General features: G+C 39.3%; 1 protein-coding gene across 2 annotated transcripts in view; it reads right to left on the bottom strand.

Annotated features, from left to right (window-relative positions):
- Nucleotides 1-20,342, bottom strand: part of LOC117527579 (ubiquitin carboxyl-terminal hydrolase 22) — a 113,399-nt gene that overhangs the window by 87,979 nt on the left and 5,078 nt on the right. Inside the window, exon 2 of one of the 2 annotated variants that reach the window (XM_034189986.1) lies at nucleotides 15,367-15,375. The exons of the other annotated variant lie outside the window; for it this stretch is intronic. Within the exon in view, the coding sequence (XP_034045877.1) occupies nucleotides 15,367-15,375 (9 nt within the window). The remainder of the gene's footprint in view (nucleotides 1-15,366; nucleotides 15,376-20,342) is intronic. 2 annotated transcript variants of the gene reach the window in all.

Below are 20,342 nucleotides of genomic sequence, written 5' to 3'. Positions count from 1 at the left end.
GCCTTACAATATAAAGCGCCTTGGGGCAACTGTTTGTTGTGATTTGGCGCTATATAAAAAAAAAGTTGATTGATTGATTGATTGATTGATTGATGTATATGTGTGCATATATCAGCAGATAAAATGGTAAATGGTAAATGGACTGCATTTATATAGCGCTTTTCCATCTGCACCAGATGCTCAAAGCGCTTTACAAATAATGCCTTACATTCACCCCGATATCAGGGTGTTGCCATACAAGGTGCTCACTACACACCGGGACCAATAGGGAATTAAAGACCTCGCCCAAGGGCCCTTAGTGATTTTCCAGTCAGGCTGGGATTTGAACCGAGGATCTTCTGGTCTCAAGCCCAACACCTTAACCACTAGACCCGGTAGATATCAGTATCGTACATTTTTTACTACCTCGTATCAAGATTCACCACCCCCACCCCCCACCCCCCACCCCCGCCTCAAAAAATAATCCCATATCAGTCTAGCTCTATCCTTTATATGTGGTTTCATCCTGATATTTACCATGTATGGATATTTATTTCAGCCTCAAACAGTGAAACTGTAAATGCAATAGCTATGCTGCATATACAGAGTATAAAATTAGATTTAAAAATCTCCCAGCATTAATAATTAAAGAAGGCAACGTGGATGTAGAATATGAAATTACTGGAATTTATAGACCTGAACAGTTAGAAGATCTGTAAATTAGTTGCCCAAGTTTGGCAAAGTTTCGCAAGCAGCACCTCCGCACGACTCGTGCCCCCCCACCCCACCCCAGGAAAAGCACAAGCTGGGAAACGTTTTAGCAGATTTAGCTACTGACGGTAAAGGTTTAAGATAAATAAATAGAGATGCAATTGCACCTTCCAAGTTTTACTGACTTCAGTGTTGTTGCTTTGATAGGATTTTCTCAAATAAAAGAATGGGTAAAAGGGTGTGAAAGCCAGCAAGGGGTAGGGATGCAAGCAAATACAATGAAGACAGTGAGAAATAAATCCAGATGCTACAAAGGTATGCTGATGAATCAGAGGGCAGGCCAGTGACGTGACTGATCTGACAAAGACCCACTCACAGCAGAGGAACCAGCTGCTTTCTGATGGCCATGCCTCAGTGCATTTAATGTGTGTAAAGGCTGATAGGATTTGAGGAGAAATGAAAAGACATTCAAATCGTTTAAAAAAAAATCCCCCCATGAAGAGGTTTCATGGATAGTTTGATCCCAGTTTCTGGTAAACCAAAACACATGTTGGCTATTTTTAAGACATAAAAATCAAAATTAAAGTGAACGTGTGTCCAAACTTTTGACTGGTAGTGCATGATTCTGTGTAGGGACGGGCAACATAGATTTAGAGAATCTGTGTGAAGCGGAAGTGGGTGTTTCTATTTTGGGCACATCCAATAGGAGAAACCAAAAAAAAAAAAAGGAAAAAAGCTTGTGCCATAAAAGGACCCAACTTCCAAGTTGGGCAGAGTGTACATGCAAGTGTGCACACCCACAGAGCACCAGAGTGTTCACAAGGAGGAAAATAAAGATGGGGGAAAAAACATAGCTGACCCTCAGTCACTCAACCGCATTTGGTACAAACCAGATGAAAACTGTTTGCGTTATGTTATATTCTCTCTCTCACACGCACACACACACACATACACACACAAAATTAAAAATAATACCACCACATGTGCTACCACTATGCATAGGTGGAAAACTTCTCAAAAATTACTGTTATAAAAAGTGAATTCTCTCTTTATGTGCATGAATGAGGAAAAACAGACAACTCTAGTCCATGGGCCACGTAACACTTATAATCCAGCCTCAGTATACTATGGCCTACACAAAAATGTATGGTCCCAGGGTGGCAGCATTCTTAACACGATCAGGGTTCTCCCCAGAAATTTTTAGTATCGCGGTGCTGTTGGCAATTTTTAGTATCGCGGTGCTGTTGGCAATTATCACCCGAGGCGGTGTGTGTTGTGAGTCATTTTGACTGGTTTTAGATGCACTGAAAGCAAGAATAATAGACAAAAAATGACGCTTATGTTGTAATATCAAAGTTCTTTTTTGCATTTTTCTGTCCAAGTTAAGAAAACAAATAACACTGAAAAGTTTAAAAACACATTATTTGATGGACATAGCATTTAATCCAGTAAGATTGAGCATCTGATGCAGACAGAAAAGCGCTATATAAATGCAGTCCATCCATGACAGTTTTTCTGTCATGTTGACAGTTTAGGGTTTGGTTTGTTGTTCAACTTTTTTGAGTGGGATTGCACACTTAAAAAAAAACTTTCTGAATCAGTTTTTCACACTTTACTGTTTCACTGACATTGTGTGGTGAAGATGAGTGTTGATTAAAATTGCTTTGCTTCTTTTTTACAGCGTGTAGCGTCACACTTTTCCCTCTCTCTCTCTCTAAGTGTGTGATGTGTGTGTGTGTGTGTGAGAACGAAAGACTCTTCACTCTCGCACCGTATTTGAGCAAACTTTGGAAACATGAAGGCTTTCAACTCTAAAATAAAGCCTATAAATAAATTTCTGAATTTCTGGAGCTATGCAAGTGGAAGGAGCTCTTTATTTATTGGAAGACTTTGACAAGAGTTTTTTTTTTTTTTCCCACTCTGAGACGCTGTGCTCTCTCACTCTGAGCTGCGGCACTGTTCTGCTCGGCTCTCTGTCGGCAGGGAGCGAGGGAGTAGGCAGTTCAGCACAGACACAGCCTGGCTGGATTAGAAAACTACCTGAGAGCAGGACACAGTATAACGGTGCTGTGATAACATTATAATGGCATAACGCCATTGTTCCTTTGTTTGGGGAGAACCCTGATCATACATGCACTTAATCCTATCAATATATAGTTTATGCAATTTATGTCATTCATTCATTTTCTGACGCTTTTCCAGATCTGGGTCATGGTGGCAGCAGATGAAGCAACTCAGGCTGCACTTTCCTATTCAAGGCCAAGTTCTCTAACTCTTGCTGCAGAATCCCGAGGTGTCCCCAAACTATCTGGGAGAAATAATCACTCCAGCATTTCCTGGGCCTGCCCTGAAGCCTCCTCCCAATTGGACATACCTGGACAACCTCCCTTATGAAACGGCCAGAGGGCATCCTCACCAGATGCCCGAACCACCCCAACTAGTGCCTTTTGATGTAAACGAACAGCAGCTCTACTCAGTAACTCCTGAATATTCGAGCTTCTCATACTGTCCCCACATGCAAACCATGATACCCTATAAACCTAATTTCTGTCACTTGTATCCACAATTTTGTTCTTTCATTCACTACCCAAAGCTCGGAATCATCAGGGAGGGCAGCCTTGCATTCTACCTCAGCTCGATCTGCACTATGTTGGTCCAGTAAAGTGTCCACAAAACTACAGATGCAGCTTCAATCTGTTTATCAATCCCAGGCTATATCTTACACGTGATTCAATGTTCATTAAAGAAACTGATGAACACGAAATAATTGACATTGTTCATAAACTCAAGGGGAAAACAAAATCAACTGATAGCAATAATTTTGATATATTTTTTATTACAAATATTATGGATTGTATTGTTAAACCGTTCATGTATATTTGTAACTTGTCACTAATGACTGGTAAATTTCCTTTCATAATGAAATTAGCTTAAGTGATACCACTGTTTAAATGTGGTGACAAGCATGTCTTTTCAAATTACAGGCCAATCTCACTCTTATCATAAAAAAGGTATTTGTAAAGCAGTTAAATGATTTCATAACTAAACATCATATAGTTAGCGATCAGTAAAATGGTTTCAGAAAAAAAAAAAATCACACTAGTTCACTGGCTGTAACTGATTTTGTTGAACAGATTATACGTACATGTAATTGAAAATAAGCAATATACTGTAGGGGTTTTTTTTTATTTACCGAAAGCATTTGATACTGTAGATCATACAGTGCTATTGGATAAACTATAGAGGTGTGGTATCAGGGGATTGGCACATGATTGGATAGCTAGCTGTTTTCACAGGTACCAGTGCGTACATATTGGTGGGACAAACACTGAATTCATGTTTCTTTTATATATTAATGGCATATGTTTAGTTTCCAAGTCTGTCAGTTGTATTTTGTTTGCTGATGATATGACGGTGTTTTGTAACGGGGATCATTTGGGACAGACCTTGGACATGATGGAGAGGGAGCTGCAGAAGTTTAAACAATGCAGTGTTCTCCCCAGACAACGGAACAACAATGTTGCACCATTCTACTGTTATGACTGCGCTGTTATACTGCACCGTGCTCTGATATTTTTTAATGCAGCCAGGATGTTTGTGCTGAACGGACTGCTGCCTGCTCGCCCCTCTGCCGTCGGCAGACAACCGAGCCGAGCCACTACACTGAAGCTCAGAGTGAGAGAGCACATGGTCTCTCAGTGAAAGAACAAAAACTCTGTCAAAGTCTTCCAATAAAAAGAGCTCCTTCTGCCCGCAAAGCTAGTGACACATTAAGGCTTTATTTTACAGATGATAGCCTTCATGTTTCCAAAGTTTGCTCAAATAAGCCGCAAAGACGGTGAGAGTGACGAGTCTCTCATTCCCTCACAGAGAGGAGCCAGCAAGAGGGAGAGGGAGAGAGGGAGAGAGAGAGAGAGGTGGAAAAGTGTTAAATGCAGACGCTACACGCTGTAAAAAAAAAGCAGTGAAGCAATTTTAATCAACCATCATCTTCACCACACAGCCTCAGTGAGACAGTAAAGTGTGATAAATTGATTCAGAAAGTTTTTCATCCAGGATTTCATCATTAAAAGAGCAGATTTACTCCTTTACTTCTTGCAAAAGTTTTTTTTTTCCGTTTTCTTTTTATTATTGTTGTTTCTGCAACAATGACACCAGATCAAATTACTTGTATGTGAGAACTTACTTGACAATAAAACTGATTTTGATTTGACAATCAAATCAGTCCAGGTTTAGCTCTTGTTCAAACAAGACAATTAGGGGTTATATAGTTTTGTTTTTTTAAGTATGCAATCCCACTCAGAAATGTTAAAAAGAAAGAAACTAAACTGTCAACATGACAAAAAAAACTCTGCCTATCTTACTGGATTAAAGGTACAGTGTGTCATTTTTGAAGAGGAGAGCAAATGTTATGTCCATCAAACATTAATGTCTTTTTAAACTTTTCAATGTTATTTATTTTATTAACTTAGACAGAAACATAAAAAGAACTTTGATATTATAACATAAGTGTCATTTTGTGTCTATTATTCTTGCTTTCAGTGCATCTAAAACCAGTCAAAATGACTAGCAATGCGCCGCCTCGGGTGATAATTGCCAACAGCACCGCTATAACTAAATATTTCTGGGGAGATTTCTGATTCAAACAAATTATCGCTCCACTTTGGTAAAACAAAGTATCATATATGGAAACAAGTCCAGGAATTTCTGCAGAAATGTATCATTAAATGATATTGAAACTGAAACTGATACTAAATTTCTTGGTGTTGTTATTGATGATAAACTGAGCAGGAAAACATTAATTTTGTTAAATCTAAAACGTCAAAAGCCATTGCAATTTTGCATAAATCACAAGATTTCATTTTCCAACGCTCATTCGGCCTAGCTAAATTATATCATTTATTGCTCGTTCCATATATGACCTATTGTACTGAGGTATGGGGAAATGCTTATAAAACAAATACTAATCCAATATTTTGGTTCCAAAATAAAGCAATAAGAATTATCTGTAACAAATCAAATGGCAAGCCAATGAATCCATTATTTGACTGTTTACACATTCTAAAATTCTGGGGCTTGGTTGATTACATCACAATTTAAATATGCATAAAGCTAAAAATAAACTTTTGCCACATGTCCAGGATCTGTTTAAACTGAGGAACTCCAGTTATAATTTGAGAGGAATATTATTTTTTGAGAAATTAAGGATCCAATCTACTGCAAAAAGTCATTGTGCTTCTGTTAAAGGTGTTAACATCTGGAATAACTGTTCCGATAATATTAAAGTACTTGGTACTTTAGTAGGCTTTAAAAGGCATTACAAGAGTAATAAAATTGCTTGCTATAGTTTGAAGACTTAGGCTTACCGATTTTGGTTATTGCTTTCGGTCTTGTGTGTTGTGCGCCATTGTTTGTCTGGTTGTGTTTTGTAAATTTGAGTTCAATGACTAACTTTGCATGCTTTTTTTGGTATTTGTCATCACGGGTGTGTGTGTGTGTGTGTGTGTATATATATATATATATATATATATGTATTCATGAAATTGTGTTTATGTATGCATGCATGTATATATGTGTGTATACATTTCTTATTTTTATAGTATAAGAGGTGGTATTTATAAGCTTTGCTTCTGCCCTCACCCTTTCGGTCACACAGGTTCGTTGTAGTGTTGATTTATGAGTTTTTTGTTGTTGTTGTTAATGTTTGTGTGCGAAATAAATTCATTCATTCATTCATTCATTCATTCATTCATTCATTCAACAAGCCACCAAGATACTTCAATTCCTCCTCTTGGGGCAGTAATGCTCTCCTTACCCAGAGGGAAGAATCCACCCTTTTTGGACAGTGTACAGGGGCATAAGCCCACATAGACTGACACACTATAATGGAACTTGACTGTTAGTTAATGCACTGCTTCAACAAATCAGGGGAAGGCTAACCTGAGCAGTTTACCAAGATAGTGACTTTAAAAAAATCTGCAGTGCTAATGTGAAGTAAGAAGTAAGAAAGGACTGGCAGATCAAAGTACCTGACATTCTTGAAAATACATCCTTTTCCCCAAATCAAAGCACCATGTAGTCAAATGTTTTTTTCTCTCCTCTTCACCCATTCCTGCAGAAAGAACCTGCCATGAGGCAGCGACTTTGATGGTTAACCAAGACAAAAAAAAAAGCTGCCAAGTTTAGCTGTCACCCTAATTGTGACTGTGACTCAACTGAAATGATGGCACACTTTCACTCCAGTGGCAGCAAAATTTCAGACAAATCTACTTTTATCTTGTTGAATTTTCACTCGATCCTTAATAATTTCACTGATGAAATGGAGGGATATCTCTCAAAGACAGTGAAAAAACAGAATATCCTTAAAAAAATGAGAAATAAATGTAAAAATACAACAACAGTCTTTCTACAAAGATTAGACAAAATTTGTCTATTAGCTTCTGAAATGATGTAGACCGAGACTGGGTTCATCACATCACCTCCACCCTCCTTTGCCAGTGACAGAGGTAAAATATGATTGGATACCCACCGCTGCATTCAGCCTGAATACACAGAAAGGGAGACCAGGGCTTTACATTCTTCTGTTCTCTGGAAGAATGAAAAGTTTGTCCTGCTTCTGAGATGTGCATCCAAGAAGGTCACGTTTTGATACCTTGGAAAACCTGAAGAGTGTCTGGGAGGGTGTGCATAATAACCGGAGATATTCAGTCACTGTGACATAGTCTTGCTTTAACTGTGGCAGAATTTTCAAGATATTCATATTTTTCGTCTTTGTCACAAACTTTGACATACAACCCCTGGCAAAAATTATGGAATCACCGGCCTGGGAGGATGTTCATTCAGTTGTTTAATTTTGTAGAAAAAAAAGCAGATCACAAACATGACACAAAACTAAAGTCAATTCAAATGGCAACTTTCTGGCTTTAAGAAACACTATATGAAATCAGGGAAAAAAAATCGTGGCAGTCAGTAACGGTTACTTTTTTAGACCAAGCAGAGGGAAAAAATATGGAATCACTCAATTCTGAGGAAAAAATTATGGAATCATGAAAAACAAAAGAACGCTCCAACACATCACTAGCATTTTATTGCACCACCTCTGGCTTTTATAACAGCTTGCAGTCTCTGAGGCATGGACTTAATGAGTGAACAGCTTTGCAGGTTGGAGCCTTGTCATGGACCATTTTCTTCAACTTCCACCAAATCATCATTCCAATCATTGGAACGGCACCAAACAAAAGTTCCAGCATCATCACCTTGCCCATTGCAGATTCGAGATTCATTACTGAATATGACTTTCATCCAGTCATCCACAGTCCACGATTGCTTTTCCTTAGCCCATTGTAACCTTGTTTTTTTCTGGTTAGGTGTTAATGATGGCTTTCGTTTAGCTTTTCTGTATGTAAATCCCATTTCCTTTAGGCGGTTTCTTACAGTTCAGTCACAGACGTTGACTCCAGTTTCCTCCCATTCATTCCTCATTTGTTTTGTTGTGCATTTTCGATTTTTGAGACATATTGCTTTAAGTTTTCTGTCTTGACGCTTTGATGTCTTCCTTGGTCTACCAGTATGTTTACCTTTAACAACCTTCCCATGTTGTTTGTATTTGGTCCAGAGTTTAGACACAGCTGACTGTGAACAACCAACATCTTTTGCAACATTGCGTGATGATTTACTCTCTTTTAAGAGTTTGATAATCCTCTCCTTTGTTTCAATTGACATCTCTCGTGTTGGAGCCATGATTCATGTCAGCCCACTTGGTGCAACAGCTCTCCAAGGTGTGATCACTCCTTTTTAGATGCAGACTAACGAGCAGATCTGATTTGATGCAGGTGTTAGTTTTGGGGATGAAAATTTACAGGGTGATTCCATAATTTATTCCTCAGAATTGAGTGAGTCCATATTTTTTCTCTCTGCTTGGTCTAAAAAGTAACCGTTACTGACTGCCACAATTTTTTTTCCTGATTTCTTATAGTGTTTCTTAAAGCCAGAAAGTTGCTATTTGAAATTACTTTAGTTTTGTGTCATGTCTGTGATCTGCTTTTTTTCTACAAAATTAAACATCCTCCGAGGCCGGTGATTCCATAATTATTGCCAGGGGTTGTACTTCAGGGCGATTCTATGGTAACGGAATTATAATCGGAGCACATTTTTAATGGGGAGCTAAAATATGGCCAGATTTTCCCGTCGTCATAAATCCATTATCATATAATCACCCTTCACTAATCCCATACATGTCCATGGAGCCTGATATGTTGTCGTTCCCCAGAAGGTTTTCCCAAAAGTGCTAAGTAAGGCTGAAACGATTAATTGAGTAATTCGAATAATTCGATTACAAAAAATGGTCGAGGCAAAGAATTTACCTCGAAGCTTTGTTTAAAGCTGTAGTACATATGCCAGGCCTGTAGGTGGCACTGTAACGCTCCAACAAAAAACCAAGAAGAAGACTGTAGCGTATGCCCATAACTAATGTAAGCGCTAATCAATGTAGCAGGCGATGCTACAAGTTTACAAAGCCACATGCTGAGTAAAATAAAGCCTTTTAAGAGAAAGGGTCTGTGCTGATCATCTGAAACAGACTTATTATGCATTTAAAGTGAAGCAGTGTGTTTATAATATATATAATATATATATATATATATATATATTTTTTTTTTTTTAAACGTGGTTTGCTCCACTGGCTGCTCTCCACCTCCGCAGATGAAGCGAAAGGAAGCGCACTTTAAATTAACCATGTTTAACTATTCAAAAAAAAAGCCTATATTCAGATTTGATAAGAGGTTTTTATCAACAGGCTGTAGAGTTAATTTATCAGTGCAGCTGTTGTGGAAATGTTGCACTCCACAGCCGTTTTTTCAAAGGCTTTGTTATTCACCAAGAATCCATAGAAAACAAGGAATTTGAATTTGGTTTGAGCTGCTCTGTACCGCATGTATAAATATACACTAAACACTGAATAAATCACAGTAATAAAAACTGCAAATGAAATGTGCAATAAAAAAAAAATAATGTCCTGTCCGCAGACTGAAGATTTCACAGAGCGCCTGGGCTTATGGTTTGGTAAAGCTCCAAAACTCTTAATAATGTGGAAAAATAAATAATTACTTGGGAAAACAGAAAGAGAGGGAACATCCTAAACTTAAAAATCTGCATGATATATCTACTGATATTGTTTAAAAATACAAAAGTACTTTTTTTATCCAATTACTCGATTAATCGATAAAATAATCGATAGAATACTCGATTCCAAAAATATTCGATAGCTGCAGCCCTAGTGCTAAGGCTCCGCTAATGTTATACTGCAAGTGCCCCATGGTTGTTTTTGCATGTCACATGGTACAAGTCCTGAGCATTTTGATCTAGCACATCAAATTATATGCTACATCTCATTTGTGGGCATTTGTCGGTTTGTCATGGTTATCTGTTACCTTCCGGGGTGGACATCAATGAAATTGAGAACGAGGTGATCTGGATTCTCACTGCTCAACTAAATCTTGGTTTAATTAAAGAAATAAATAAATAAATAATCATAAGTTCTGCATAGCATTGCAAAATGTGTGGTACCTACAGCAGCATATTTTAGTAAATCCCGTCGAGTAATCCCCTGGTTTTCACTCAGGGTCACCACAGCAAATTCAAGGTGGATCTCCATGTTGATCTGGCACAGATTTTATGCCGGATGCCCTTCCTGATGCAACTCTACATTCCATGGAGAAATGTGGCAGGGGTGGGGTCTGAACTGGGAACCTTCCACACTGAAACAATGAGCACTAACCACTTGGCCACCACACCCTTACAGCAGCATATTTGACTCCAAATACATGGCACTTTAATTGCTGAATTCAAACCGATTTGAGTACAACATGCATTTCACATTCCATGGAGAAGGAAAAAAAAAAAAATCTATTTTGGCAGCGACAGCAGCTATATTTGGCCTACACACTTTAAGACTTTGGATAGACTTAAAATGACTGAAACAGACTGTGATGCACAAAAAAGAGCCACCATTGCCCTCCACACAGGAGAAGGGTAAATGCATTTTTGGCAGCCACAAAAGCCGCTTTCATATTTTATCCAGTGAGGTTTTTATAGCTCCAAATACAGAAATATATCAAATTGTCTTTTCCTGAATTCAAAGTGACTGTAGGATATATACACGAGGTCTATTAGAAAAGTATCCGACCTTATTATTTTTTTTCAAAAACCATATGGATTTGAATCACGTGTGATTACATCAGACATGCTTGAACCCTCGTGGGCATGCGAGAGTTTTTTCACGCCTGTCGGTTACGTCATTCGCCTGTGGGCAGTCTTTGAGTGAGGAGTCGCCCACCCTCTCGTCGTTTTTTTCATTGTTTAGGAATGGCTCAGAGACTGCTGCTTTGTTTGGTCAAAATTTTTCCAAAACTGTAAGGCACAACTGAGTGGACACCATTCGATAAATTCAGCTGGTTTTCGGTAAATATTTTAACAGCTGATGAGAGATTTTGGTCTGGTAGTATCGCCGTAAGGACGGCCCACGGCGCCTGACAGCGATCTGCGCTTCGAGGCGGCAGCGTCTCGCCGTTTCAAGTTGAAAACTTCCACATTTCAGGCTCTGTTGACCCAGTAAGTCGTCAGAGAACAGAGAACTTTCAGAAGAAGTCGGCATGAGGTGTTTATTCGGACATTCCATTGTTAAGGGACATTTTGTAATGAAAGAACGTGCGGGCAGAGTCGCATGTCGGGCCAGACCCGACCGCGGGGGGTCGCGACAGGAAAAACACCTCCGTTGGAAACCTTAACGGGCAAGTTGGAACATGCCCAAGCTGTTAAACAATTTCTGTTACTCACTTGTTGAAAGCCATCAAAAGCCGCCTGAATTTTACAAATGGTTTTCAACACGGAGGTGTTTTTCCTCTCGTGGCGCACACAGATTTGCCGAGTCGTCACAGAAACGACTTGGCGAATTTGCGCGCACGTCTTTCATTAAAAAATGTCCTTAAACAGTGGAATGTCCGCATAAAGTCCTCATGCCGGCCTGTTCTGAATCTTCTCTGTTCTCTCACGACGTCCTGGGTGAATTAAGCCTTAAATTAGGATGTTTTCAGCTCGAAACAGGCCGACGACGGCGCCTGGAAGCGCTGCAGGACATCCCGCTCCGTGGGACGTCCTTACACCGACAGAAACACCCCATAATCTCTCATCAGCCGTTAAACTTTTCACCGAAAACCAGCTTAATTTCTCGAATAGTGTCCACTCGGATATTCCTCACAGGTCCATAAAAAATGATAAAGCAACGCGCGCCATCTCGAGCAGCGTGTGAAACAAAGGAATTCAGCCGAGAGGGCGAGACCACATCTCACTCAAGGCCTGCCCACAGGGAAATGACGTCACCGATGCGTGAAAAAACTCACGCATGCGCACGAGGGTTCAAACATGATTGGTGTAATCGCATGTCATTCAAATCCATATAGTTAAAAAAAATAAATAAAAGGGTCAGTTTATTATCTAAGAAACCTCGTGTATATATATATATACATACACACACATGTATATATATATATATATATATATATATATATATATACACATACACACACATGTATATATATATATATATATATATATATATATATATACACATACACACACATGTATATATATATATACATATATATATATACATACATACACACACACACACACACACACACACACACACACACACACACACACACACACACACACACACACACACACACACACACACACACACACACACACACACACACACACACACCACACATTTCTTCGCCCACTGAAGGACTATGTCTCCACAAATACTCAGTCTGTGAATCTGTCCACAGAGTTCTGAGATCAATATATAACCATGCAAACAAACAGTAAGGATGTTCTGATCAACTTTTTTTCTGACCAACATCCCAATCAAAGTCATTCCAGATGCAGTAGTCAACATGTCATTTATGAAACAGATTGACAGATTGAGATGAGACTACGCTTAATAAAGCAAATACTGATCATGCCTTAAATGGACCGAATACCAGCCTGGGATTGGATCGTCCCTAATCAAAGGTGATAAAACAATATCCAACCCATTCCATGTGCTGGCACTGGTAATGACTGTTAAAACAGTCACAGTAAGAGTCAAAACCCGAGCTGTACTGTGGTGTAGTAAATGAAAGTTCCCAAATCTGTCACTTATTCTTTGTGTGGATATTAAATTGTGCATGTAGCACATATGACAGAATCTCCACCAATTTCTTGCAGGTCACCTGGGAATTAAGTTTAGGCTGAGACAGTGAGGATGAAAGTGATAAGGACAGACAACAAGTGAACAAAAAGGGAAGGAGGGAGGTACAAGATTACAGTAAATTCCAAATACATACCGATACCACATGCTTTTACTGCTACATCATGTAATACAAGGCTGCACAGTATTTGCCCTTACAGTAGCCTCATAACTGCATTTAAACTAAGCTTGTAATGCAGTGAAAAGCTATTTTCTTGATCACCACTATTACAATTGTAAAGCAGGTAGTAGCTGATCTGCCAATCTGTAGAACTGTGTTCAAATCTTGTGCCTTCTATCTGTCTGTGTCCTTGGACAAAACACATAATCTACATTGTCTCAGTCCACCCAGCTGTAAATGGGTAGCAGCCTTGGTGTACCATCCAGGGGGAGTAGTAAAATGCTCCTGAGCTTCACGTTACTGAATCTGGAGATAAGCACAAGCTGGAACACCAACTATTTAAAAAAAAAGTCCAAACTGTTTCATTTTAGCTTCTTTAACATGAATATTTTTGTGATTTCATTGCTACCTTCCTCCTCTCTGACAATCTGAGGATCTCTGAATTGAGGACAAAACATGTAATCTGAAGATATCATCTTGGGCTTTGGGAAACACTGATCAGCATTTTTCATTACTTTCTTTTCTGACATTTTATGGAGCAAACAATGAATCAGTTAATTGTGAAAGTAATCAACACATTAATTGAATATGAAAAGAATCATAGCAGCACCAACTGTTTGTACAGTTTCCGGCCGGGTGCTCTGGCTTCCTCCCACCTTCAAAAACATGCATGTTCAGTGAATTCAAATTATCGGACCAAAATTTATCAGAAGATAATTAGTCCGCTGATAGTTTTCAAAATTATCTGAAAAGCTAATCCAATAATGAAAACATTAGCGTTGATCATTAGCGGTTAGCAAATTAGCAGAACTGTGCCCACCACAGAGTACTGTGCACCGCAGTCTCGTTTGGAGGCCCTAACGGGGTAAAAATACACATATGACGCAATTTTTCTACATCCAGGGACAGCCCTCGCCTGTCCGCAACAGAAACATGGCACTTTCTCTGAGTTTTTGGGCAAATTACATGGCAAACAAAGTGAAAATGCAAAGAAAAAGTGACGATGTGGTAGAAAGTGGACGTGTTGCAGATCGTTTGTGACCCGGCGCTCAAATGCGTGGTTGAGCAGGTGAGAGAACACAGCTACTCTGGCTAGGTGTGTAGGCCAACACTGACACGACGAAAAAACTGCACTTTTCACGACTGCTTTGGTTATTGCAGCCGAAAACAAAACGGTACACCATTTTTTCCGTTAGAAGTGACACTGTTTATGGGAAGAGACTTACACCCATGTGGACCGTGGGAGTGTCAGCACAAACCACTCGGAGGATGGAGTTTCAGCAGAAACCATTTTAAACCGATCAGACTGCGACACCGGCATGTCTTAAATCGGCACATCCAAGTATGCTTTTAAGTTTACCGAGCCGGGCCGAATGGCTTGTGCTGAAACTCCCACACTCTGCCCAAGGGATTACTATCTGCCGTGTTTGTGCAGGCTGTCCCCGGATGTGGTCAAATCCTGCAATATCATGCAGGGGTTCAAATGAGACTGTGCTGCCCTACTGACTTGTTTCTACTTTTTTCTAGTCTGAGTGTTTATTCATGATGACGGCGGAGGCATACACTCTTGTGATTACATTGGTCTCTGTTAACCACTTAAGTCATAAAAAGGAATTTCTTCAACCCACTTTAATTTTGTTTCTTACTATTTACATATATAAGGCATTCAAAATCATATGGCACTTTCCACTGCATGGTACCTGCTCAACTCGACCTGCTTTTGTTCAGTTTTCCATTGGCCAAACCTGGCTCCTGGTCCTGTTTTTTATTCCAAATTAGCTAGTCGATACCAAAAGGTAATGTGAAAACACTGCAGATTACTAACTGGTCATATTCTTCACTAATCACTGCATTACTACTGTGCAAGAAGGGAGACAAAAAAGCCTGAACAAACAGAGCATGTTTAAGATATCATATATAGCACAAACACTAAACTGTTCACTGATAAGTATGTCACATTCTTTTGGGTGTTGCATTGAAGATGACATGACAGTAGTTTCGTGCGGCATCACTATAACAGGTTATGGGTAATAAATGGAATCATCTGCATTTCTATAGTGCTTTTCCATCTGAAGCACATGGCTCACTTGGTAACCAAAAACTAGTAGAGCTGAGTCAAGCTATTACCATCTAATGGAAAAGCACCATTATCTTACCAATATGATCAAAATTACCTCACGAGGAAACAATCACACATGATCACTCCAGTATTCAAGAAGGAGCAGAAAAACCTTACCAGGAACTACAGACCAGTAAGCCTCACCTCCATTCCCTATAAGATCCGAGAAAAAAAAAATCATTAGGAAGAACATGTTGAAACATATGGTGACCAATAATCTACTAACCAAGAGTCAGCATGGCTTTATCAGGTCAGATCATGTGACACCCAGCTCCAAATAGTTGTAAACATCTACACATAGATCCTAGACAGCAGAGGTAGCATACTTTGTACCTATCTTGGTTTCAGCAAAGCCTTCAGACAAGCTAAAGGCATATGACATCTAGATGGCTACAGAGTGTCTTGAGTGGCAGAGTATGGTGGGTTTCAGTTAACGGCATCCTATCCTACCTAGCTGAGATGATTGTGTGATAGCGCAAAGTAGTGTGTTGGGCCCTGTACTCTATTATATTCATAAATGGCAGGCCAGAAATTTTTCAGTCCATCATATACAACCCCTGGCAATAATTATGGAATCACCGGCCTTGGAGGATGTTCATTCAGTTGTTTAATTTTGTAGAAAAAAAGCAGATCACAGACATGACACAAAACTAAAGTCATTTCAAATGGCAACTTTCTGGCTTTAAGAAACACTATAAGAAATCAGGAAAAACAATTGTGGCAGTCAGTAACAGTTACTTTTTTAGACCAAGCAGAGGGAAAAAAATATGGACTCACTCAATTCTGAGGAATAAATTATGGAATCACCCTGTAAATTTTCATCCCCAAAACTAACACCTGCATCAAATCAGATCTGCTCGTTAGTCTGCATCTAAAAAGGAGTGATCACACCTTGGAGAGCTGTTGCACCAAGTGGACTGACATGAATCATGGCTCCAACACGAGAGATGTCAAATGAAACAAAGGAGAGGATTATCAAACTCTTAAAAGAGGGTAAATCATCACGCAATGTTGCAAAAGATGTTGGTTGTTCACAGTCAGCTGTGTCTAAACTATGGACCAAATACAAACAACATGGGAAGGTTGTTAAAGGCAAACATACTGGTAGACCAAGGAAGACATCAAAGCATCAAGACAGAAAACTTAAAGCAATATGTCTCAAAAATCGAAAATGCACAACAAAACAAATGAGGAACGAATGGGAGGAAATTGGAGTCAACGTCTGTGACTGAACTGTAAGAAACTGCCTAAAGGAAATGGGATTTACATAGAGAAAAGCTAAACAAAAGCCATCATTAACACCTAAACAGAAAAAAACAAGGTTACAATGGGCTAAGGAAAAGCAATCGTGGACTGTGGATGACTGGATGAAAGTCATATTCAGTAATGAATCTCGAAACTGCAATGGGCAAGGTGATGATGATGGAACTTTTGTTTGGTGCCGTTCCAATGAGATTTATAAAGATGACTGAATAAAAGGAACATGTAAATTTCCACAGTCATTGATGATATGGGGCTGCATGTCAGGTAAAGGCACTGGGGAGATGGCTGTCATTACATCATCAATAAATGCACAAGTTTACGTTGATATTTTGGACACTTTTCTTATCCCATCAATTGAAAGGATGTTTGGGGATGATGAAATCAATTTTCAAGATGATAATGCATCTTGCCATAGAGCAAAAACTGTGAAAACTTTCCTTGCAAAAAGACACATAGGGTCAATGTCATGGCCTGCAAATAGTCCGGATCTTAATCTAACTGAAAATCTTTGGTGGAAGTTGAAGAAAATGGTCCATGACAAGGCTCCAACCTGCAAAGCTGATCTGGCAACAGCAATCAGAGAAAGTTGGAGCCAGATTGATGAAGAGTACTGTTTGTCACTCATTAAGTCCATAAAAGCCAGAGGTGGTGCAACAAAATACTAGTGATGTGTTGGAGCGTTCTTTTGTTTTTCATGATTCCATAATTTTTTCCTCAGAATTGAGTGATTCCATATTTTTTTTCCCCTCTGCTTGGTCTAAAAAAGTAACCGTTATTGACTGCCACAATTTTTTTTCTCCTGATTTCTTATAGTGTTTCTTAAAGCCAGAAAGTTGCCATTTGAAATGACTTTAGTTTTGTGTCATGTCTGTGATCTGCTTTTTTTCTACAAAATTAAACAAGTGAATGAACATCCTCCGAGGCCGGTGATTCCATAATTTTTGCCAAGGGTTCTAGATGTTTGCGGACAATTAAGAAGATTTTCATGGACATGAGGAACAATGCAGACCAGCAAGGATTACAAGCAGCTCTGAAGGCTTTGGAGGAAGGGTCAAATGACTGGCTGCTCAGATTTAATGCACACAGGACAACAACAACAGCAAGAAAGGCAACCAAGATGTCACGCTCAAAAAAAATCTTTGAGAAGGACCTAGGTATTCATGCTGACCCAGTCCCAACATTTAGTTCACATTGCAAACACAAACAGAAGACCAACAAACTGCTAGGATTCTTATGACATTCCTAAAGGTATCTGAACAGTGAAACTTATACCTGTTTAGTTAGACAACACCTAGAATATCCAAACTATGCTTACACCCCGTAGGGCTGCAGCTATCGATTATTTTATCGATTATTCTGGCGATTAATCGAGTAATCGGATAAAAAGTAGTTTTGCGTTTTTAAACAACATCGATAGTCCAGGGCTCTCCTTAAGCAATGGCACAATGTCACTGCGCCAAAGTGTTGGCATTTTGCTGAAATGGCGATGGGATGTGGCTTTCTGTTTTGTTTTCTCCAACTTGTAAAATATAACAATTTTTAAGTGTTTTTTTTTTTTTTTTAATTAAGGTTGATGGACTGGGTCCGTGTGTGATTTTTTTTTTCTCCCTCTTTCTCTGCAATTCAGAAGATGCATTTCAGCTGGAGGTTGAACATGCAGCCTCGCAGTCAGTTTTTTTTTTATTATTATTTTATTTAAGTCACCGTATTTGTGAAGTGTTGTGTGTTGTCCAAAAAAGCAAAAAATTAAAAAGTCAAACAGTGTGAGTCATCAAAGAGAGGACTTCTGCTGTTTGTCAATGTAGCCGGGGCCAGAGCTGTGACTCGCCCAGTCTGAGAGCCCCTCACACCGTGCAGAGAGCAGCCAGCCACCGTCCCTCCCCACGTAGAGCAGACCGTGGGTTTTTTAAAACTAGACAAACACACTGCTTCGCTTTAAATGCACAGTAAGTCTATTTCAGATGATCGGTGTGGACCATCTATCTCTTAAAAGGCTTTATTTTATTCTATGTGTCATGCTGGAAAGCGGTAGCTATCGTTGCTAATTTCATTAGCTGTTGTGCTCCAGTCTTCTTCTCTTTTTTTTGTTCCTGTGGACGTTGCAGCACCACACACAGGCCTGGAATATGTACTACAACGTTAAATGAAGCTTCGAGGCACAGAATCTGCCTCAAACATTTTTTTGTAATCAAATTATTCAAGTTACTCGACTAATCATTTCAGCCCTACACCCCTGCTTAAATGTGTTCATCACTGGCCCCAGTAGTTCGTCATCACACTGCACTGATAGGCTGACAAAAGCATACAAGTAAGTTTATCAGGCTCTATATCCTTATCCTGAAGCTATATCTAAAGTTGTAGCAACAAGAGGTACAAGATCAGATGTATTTCACAACTCTTTTTAAGGATATGTATTTGCTAATTTCACAAAGGTTTAATTCTTGATTGCATTTTTTTAACTTGAAAATTCTTCTCTGTTATAAAGTTAATCAATATGAGGACAAAGCTTCAGCTTTTATCTCATTCCTTTTTTGTTAAGGGCCCAAAAAGAACATTTTATTCATTTAAAGAAAAAAAAATAATAATATCGGCTGATTTATCGGCTATCGGCAAATCAGCCGATTTATCGATTATCTGCATTTTTTTTCATCCAAACATCGTTATCGGCATCGGCCTCAAAAAAATCCATATCGGTCGGGCTCTAGAAGTTACTGAGTTTCTGTTACAAAAGGGTTCATAATAACATGATCAAGCTGTACAAACACTTCAAGAGTATCTATCAAATTGAAGCAGCCTTCTTCAAATTGAACAACAGCAACGCCAGACTGCACAATAAGAAGCCCATCAAGCAGCATGCACTAAAGCTTGTGAGGCAGAATTTTCTAACACTGAGACCTAAAATTAACTGGAGTGTGCTCCTCCAGGAAGTAGTATCTGCAGAGTCTGAATATCATCAAATCAAGACTGGATAAGTGTTGGGCTAAATACTGCTTCAGCCTCCAATTGCTGCATGACCCATTTAAACACAAAGGTACCCATATTATAGAAGTGCCAAATCTTCCAACAGGCTCCTAAGTTTAAACATAGAAGAAGAGGATACATATATACACACACACATATATACATATATACATATATATATATATATATATATATATTCAACAAAAATATAAACGCAACACTTTTGGTTTTGCTCCCATTTTGTATGAGATGAACTCAAAGATCTAAAACTTTTTCCACATACACAATATCACCATTTCCCTCAAATATTGTTCACAAACCAGTCTAAATCTGTGATAGTGAGCACTTCTCCTTTGCTGAAATAATCCATCCCACCTCACAGGTGTGCCATACCAAGATGCTGATTAGACACCATGATTAGTGCACAGGTGTGCCTTAGACTGTCCACAATAAAAGGCCACTCTGAAAGGTGCAGTTTTGTTTTATTGGGGGGGGATACCAGTCAGTATCTGGTGTGACCACCATTTGCCTCAAGCAGTGCAACACATCTCCTTCGCATAGAGTCTGGTGAGTATGCCGGCCATGCAAGAACTGGGACATTTTCAGCTTCCAAGAATTGTGTACAGATCCTTGCAACATGGGGCCGTGCATTATCCTGCTGCAACATGAGGTGATGTTCTTGGATGTATGGCACAACAATGGGCCTCAGGATCTCGTCACGGTATCTCTGTGCATTCAAAATGCCATCAATAAAATGTACCTGTGTTCTTCGTCCATAACAGATGCCTGCGCATACCATAACCCCACCACCACCATGGGCCACTCGATCCACAACATTGACATCAGAAAACCACTCACCCACACAACGCCACACACGCTGTCTGCCATCTGCCCTG

The sequence above is a fragment of the Thalassophryne amazonica genome, chromosome 16, assembly GCF_902500255.1.
Source record: "Thalassophryne amazonica chromosome 16, fThaAma1.1, whole genome shotgun sequence".
Classification (NCBI taxonomy): domain Eukaryota; kingdom Metazoa; phylum Chordata; class Actinopteri; order Batrachoidiformes; family Batrachoididae; genus Thalassophryne; species Thalassophryne amazonica.
The sequence above is the reverse complement of the archived record's forward strand: the minus strand, read 5'-3'. Positions and strand labels throughout refer to the sequence as shown.